The 4999-nt window shown below is 44.4% G+C and overlaps 2 protein-coding genes across 2 annotated transcripts in view; both read left to right on the forward strand.

The window, feature by feature from the left end:
- Positions 1–1476, forward strand: part of LOC543255 (cold-regulated 413 plasma membrane protein 1) — a 2036-nt gene extending 560 nt beyond the window's left edge. Inside the window, exons 2-4 of the mRNA XM_044534670.1 lie at positions 69–192; positions 802–872; positions 1024–1476. Of these exons, the coding sequence (XP_044390605.1) occupies positions 69–192; positions 802–872; positions 1024–1283 (455 nt within the window). The 3' untranslated portion in view covers positions 1284–1476. The remainder of the gene's footprint in view (positions 1–68; positions 193–801; positions 873–1023) is intronic.
- An 853-nt stretch (positions 1477–2329) lies between these two features.
- LOC123113442 (cold-regulated 413 plasma membrane protein 1) lies at positions 2330–4621 on the forward strand. Its single transcript, XM_044534671.1, has 4 exons — positions 2330–2629; positions 3185–3292; positions 3832–3902; positions 4114–4621. Exons 1-4 carry the CDS (start codon positions 2433–2435, stop codon positions 4365–4367), a joined length of 630 nt encoding a protein of 209 aa, XP_044390606.1. The 5' UTR covers positions 2330–2432; the 3' UTR covers positions 4368–4621.
- The last annotated feature ends 378 nt before the right edge of the window (positions 4622–4999 follow it).

The raw sequence follows: 4999 nt of genomic DNA on the forward strand, positions 1-4999 counted from the left end.
ATTATCTTGTTAATTTTTCTTCCGTCAGTTGTCACAGAGCTATGCATCTGTCTGAACCTCGCCGTTTATCTTCTTCTGCTGCAGATATCTGTTGGTGCTGGACAAGACGAACTGGAAGACCAACATGCTGACGGGCCTCTTGGTCCCTTACATTTTCTTCACCATGCCCGGTCTGCTCTTCGGCTTCATAAGGTGATTATCCTCGCAAATTCTCTACCTGCAGTCTGCAGCGTCCCTTCGGATCTTAAATTTTGGACCCAATTATTAGTGAGCTGTGGAACTGTTTCTCAGTGAGCTGTGTGACTGTTTTTCTAGTGAGCTGTAGGACTGTTGCGTTGCTATGGATTACTAACAATTTGTCAGTTTGAACGATGCGAGCTCACAAAATCAAAATATTGCATATTCGGAAAATCCAGTTCGGCTCCAGGGAGCAAATGCTCTTGCACGTTCAAATGTATTTTTGCAAATGTAAAAAAAAATAGATGTGTTCATTGTCCCACCAAAATGCTACCTGCAAATTTTTAGGGGAAAAGCTTAAGCATTTTAACCTATACAAAAAAGACAAGTCGAATGACAAATGTTACCTCCAAATGTTGCACTTAAATTTATTTATTTCATCGACGAAGCACTGCTATCCTGTTTCGCATTAAAATTGTCAACCACGTATGTTAGACTGAAATGAACATCTACAAAGAAAACTATAGCATCTGTTGATCTGTTACAATTTTACAGCATTACATACATATATTGATATTGATATATACGAAACAAATTCTTGATTGCTGGGCATAAAAATTGCAGGGGAGAGATTGGTGCTTGGATTGCGTTCGTTGTTGTCGTCCTGCGGCTGTTCTTTCCACGCCACTTCCCTGGTATAATTTTGATCTCTGTTTCTTGTTCGTGCTGTTGCCCCCTAGCAAGCAATTTATCTCTACACGTTGCATTTCAGCTTATATAGCGCCACTAAAACATCTGTTTTCTTTCATGTAAATCTCACAATGGGGATCTTCATCATGTTGTCAGATTGGCTGGAGCTGCCTGGCTCTCTGATCCTCCTCACGGTGGTCGCCCCCGCCATCTTCGCGGACACCTTCAGGGGCTCCTGGCTCATCATCGGCGTCGGCGTGTGCCTGGTCATCGGGTGCTACCTGCTCCACGAGCACATCAAGGCGTCGGGGGGCCTCAAGGAGGCCTTCCAGAAGCCCAATGGCTGGTCCAACACCATCGGCATCCTCCTCCTCTTCATCTACCCGGTCTGGGCCGTCGTCATGTGGTTCCTGTAGACCGTTCGCCGCTGTTTTGGGGTTCGTCGTGTGATGTTTTCTCCGGTGATTTGGTGTCGATCGATGGACCGTGCGCGGTTGTACCTGTTGATTGACGGACTGTTTTGGCCATGTTTTGATTTGGTGTCACGTCTTAGTTTGTTTCCTGGATCTGTGGGTACATAGCCATCAATAAAAACGTCTGCTCTGTTGATCGGTGGGTGCATTGAAGTGATGAGCTGCTTGCCAAGTTCTCTCATGGATGTCCGTATGATGGTTGCGTGCAATTGATGTGTTATGAGCTTATTAATTACTCTATTCACCCCCTATTTTAGTTTGTGAACTCAACTAATCGTCGTATTTTTCCTACTTTGGTGGGAGATCTTCAAAACCACGGAGAAACCTTATAAAAAAAGTAAACAATCTTTGTAAAACAAGATGAATGATACCCCTTCCATTTCATAATATAAGAAGGGAATACTTAGAACTCATCTAGATGAGATATAATTTGGTATCATTCACTTTGACAACAAGAACATTTACAATCCACGTCGGCACACACGCATCTTATAGCACCACATCCAATGGCTATAAAAGGTGAATGAAATCAAATTATATCTCATCTAGATGAGTTCTAGCAAAACTGATATAAGAACGCTTTTGACACTAGGGAGTAACTCCCTCCGTCTCGAGTTTAAGACAAGTAATTTGGGGAACCATAAGTTTATTTTTAGACATAAAAGCGAACAATCTTTGGAATCTCTTATAATATGTCAGAACAACATTTCTGTAATACTATCTCCATCGCAAATTATTTGTCTTATATTTGTCGGATACACAGAGCGGAGGGAGTACATAATACGGAAATGCATATTGTGGTCAAAAGTCAAATCCCGTGATAGCAAGCTAAAGCTAAAAAACTGCATGCATGCAATAATACAGTTGCGATCTGTCCCCCACGTGTCTGTCCAGCGGGTCCGTGGAGAACTGTCCAGACCGAGCGCCACCTGTTCCGTTCCGTCGACCCCAGCAAGGTCCAGCTAATTCAGCTGCCGGCCTGTACATATTTCCTCCTATCCGCACAGCCAAAGCCAAAGCAACAAATCAAACCCAGACCCGAGGCCATCCATCCGTCTTGAGAACTCTCGAGGTCTCGGCGAGTCGGGGGAGATGGCGCCGTCGTCGTTCCTCGCGATGAAAACGGGCGCGGCGGCCGGCGCGTCGGAGGCGGCGCAGGCGCTGCTCGAGTCGGACCTGCGGGAGCTGGGCCTGGCCGCGCGGAAGCTCGCCAACCACGCCATCGTCCTCGGCGGCGGCCTCGGCTTCGGCCGCCACTTCCTCAAATGGCTCGCCTTCATCGCCGCCGTGTCAGTATTTACCACCAGCCCCCCTTTATTTTCCTTGCTGGGACGAGCTTTGGTTTCTGCAAAGGGGATCTCCGATCTCCCTCGCCTCCTGACCATTTCGGGAGGACCACGGGGTAGTTGAGACGCCTGCCAGAAAACATCAGGACAGCATATTCCCTTGGAAGCAGTAATTTTTTTGTAAGCTTGAGCGTGTAATTTAACTGCGGTATCCTAGAGGGAGATGCCGAACGCGGTCAAATCCGTGCGAAAACCTCGCTCATAACGGGAGCTTGGTAGGAAATTTTCACGATTAATTGTGTGAGACTTGCGAAGCAAACATCCCTAACATACAGACAGAAGTCGGACCTTATCAAAGTGCATATGCTGTGATGTTAGTACCTGTTAGGATAACTCTGCAGTCTATATATGATGGTCTCTTCAATCTTTACTTTGCAAACTTAGAGGAGTTGAGGAGTTTATGTGTCCACTTAACCTGAGATTGTTACCTTCTTGACAATTGTTGGTTGATCGCCGGATTATGCATTGTCTGAACTTTACTGTTCTCTTCTGCTGCAGATACCTCTTGGTATTGGACCGGACAAACTGGAAGACCAACATGCTGACGGGACTCTTGGTCCCTTACATTTTCTTCACCCTGCCTGGTGTGCTGTTCTCCCTCGTAAGGTTGTTATAGTCGCAATTTCACATCTGCAGCATCAGTTCATGTTTTAAATTTCAGTGCAGTTGTAAGTAGCTGTGAAGATTGCTGCATTCCTGCAGATTAACCAATTTGAAATATCTGAAATTCTGAACTTAGAAAATCGAAATATTTCATGTATGTTTTCCAGAATGAAAAAAATAGTGCATTAGGTTGTTGATAAAGCGAGGTAAGATATTTTTCATTGTTGGTTGATATCACCGGCTATAAGGGCCAGAGTGCCGGTCTTCTTAAAAAAAGCTCACTTCACTCAGGATAGAATCAAAGAACTTTATAGGTTGTTGATAAAGTGAGGTAAGATACATGCTCAATATAGGTTATTTAATATATTGCTACCTCACTGCAAAAGTCGAGGTATCTTTGGTTGTCTATTGGTTGAAGGATCAGTGCCTCTGCCTCACTGGCTGATACTTCCATGGTGCTATGTCCTCGGTTCCTCTAATTGTACAGCCTTAGATACAGATATTTGAATCAAATTTATGATCATCAAACATCAAAATTGCAGGGGAGAGGTTGGTGCCTGGATTGCATTCGTTGTAGTCATCCTGCGGCTCTTCTTCCCGCGTCACTTCCCTGGTATCATTTCCTACCTATTCTTTTACCTATCCTTGCTGCCCCTAGCAAATTGTCACTATGTGTTGCATTTCTCATCTTTGCTGTGCCCTGTAAAGAGAATTTTCTGCTTATAATAGCACTACCAAAAAACATGTCCTTATTTTTCATCTACGCAATAAGCCGCTAAACTGTTACATAAATCACACAATGATCGTCTTCGTATCTGTACCAGATTGGCTAGAGCTGCCTGGGTCTCTGATTCTTCTCACGGTGGTCGCCCCCAGCCTCTTCGCGGACCACTTCAGGAACGACCTCGTCGGCGTCTTCATATGCCTCGCCATCGGGTGCTACCTGCTTCAAGAGCACATCAGGGTGTCAGGAGGCTTCCGGGAGGCCTTCAGGAAGGCCAATGGCGTGTCCAACACCATCGGCATCGTCCTGCTCTTCGTCTACCCAGTCTGGGTCCTGGTGCTCTGGCTCCTGTAGAACATCTACTGCTATCAGAGTGGCCATTGATTGGCTTGTGCAGTTCTGTTCGCTGTATGGGGATTCATCGTGTAGATGCTTTCGATGGTGATTTGGTATTTTGCTCGTCCGGAGCCGATGAACTGTGCACGTTTGTACCTTTCTGATGGACATGTTTCGATTTGTTGTAGTTCTGGTATGAGGTCCGTGTTTCCTTGATTTGTGGGTACATAATCATCAATAAAAACATCATCACTGTTGATTGGTGTATTGAACTCGAGCTGCTGTCTTCATTGAACTCGAGCTGCGTATCATTAGCATCATGGATATTTAAGGAATTCATACTAACAACATTGCAATCATACTCATCCTTCAAAGATTTAGTATCAAACATTCTATATATTTCTTCTTCTAGCACTTCAGCACAATTTTCCTTTCCATTTTCACGAAAGATGATGAAGCGTGTGAGACAAACTTAATTTTATTTTTTTAGTTTTCTTTTATAAACTAAATTAGTGATAAAAAAAGAAACAAAAAGATTCGATTGCAAGATCTAAAGATATACCTTCAAGCGCTAACCTCCCCGACAACGGCGCCAGAAAAGAGTTTGATGTCTACTACACAACCTTCTTCTTGTAGACGTTGTTGGGCCT

The sequence above is a fragment of the Triticum aestivum genome, chromosome 5B (genome assembly GCF_018294505.1).
Source record: "Triticum aestivum cultivar Chinese Spring chromosome 5B, IWGSC CS RefSeq v2.1, whole genome shotgun sequence".
Classification (NCBI taxonomy): Eukaryota; Viridiplantae; Streptophyta; class Magnoliopsida; order Poales; family Poaceae; genus Triticum; species Triticum aestivum.

What these genes read in the sequence shown, in the direction of transcription:
- LOC123113442 (XM_044534671.1), top strand. Translation starts at nt 2,433, where the DNA reads ATGGCGCCGTCGTCGTTCCTCGCGATGAAAACGGGCGCGGCGGCCGGC. An exon ending in CTCGCCTTCATCGCCGCCGT is followed by an intron (nt 2,630 to 3,184) that starts GTCAGTATTTAC and finishes CTTCTGCTGCAG; the next exon opens with ATACCTCTTGGTATTGGACC. An exon ending in GTGCTGTTCTCCCTCGTAAG is followed by an intron (nt 3,293 to 3,831) that starts GTTGTTATAGTC and finishes TCAAAATTGCAG; the next exon opens with GGGAGAGGTTGGTGCCTGGA.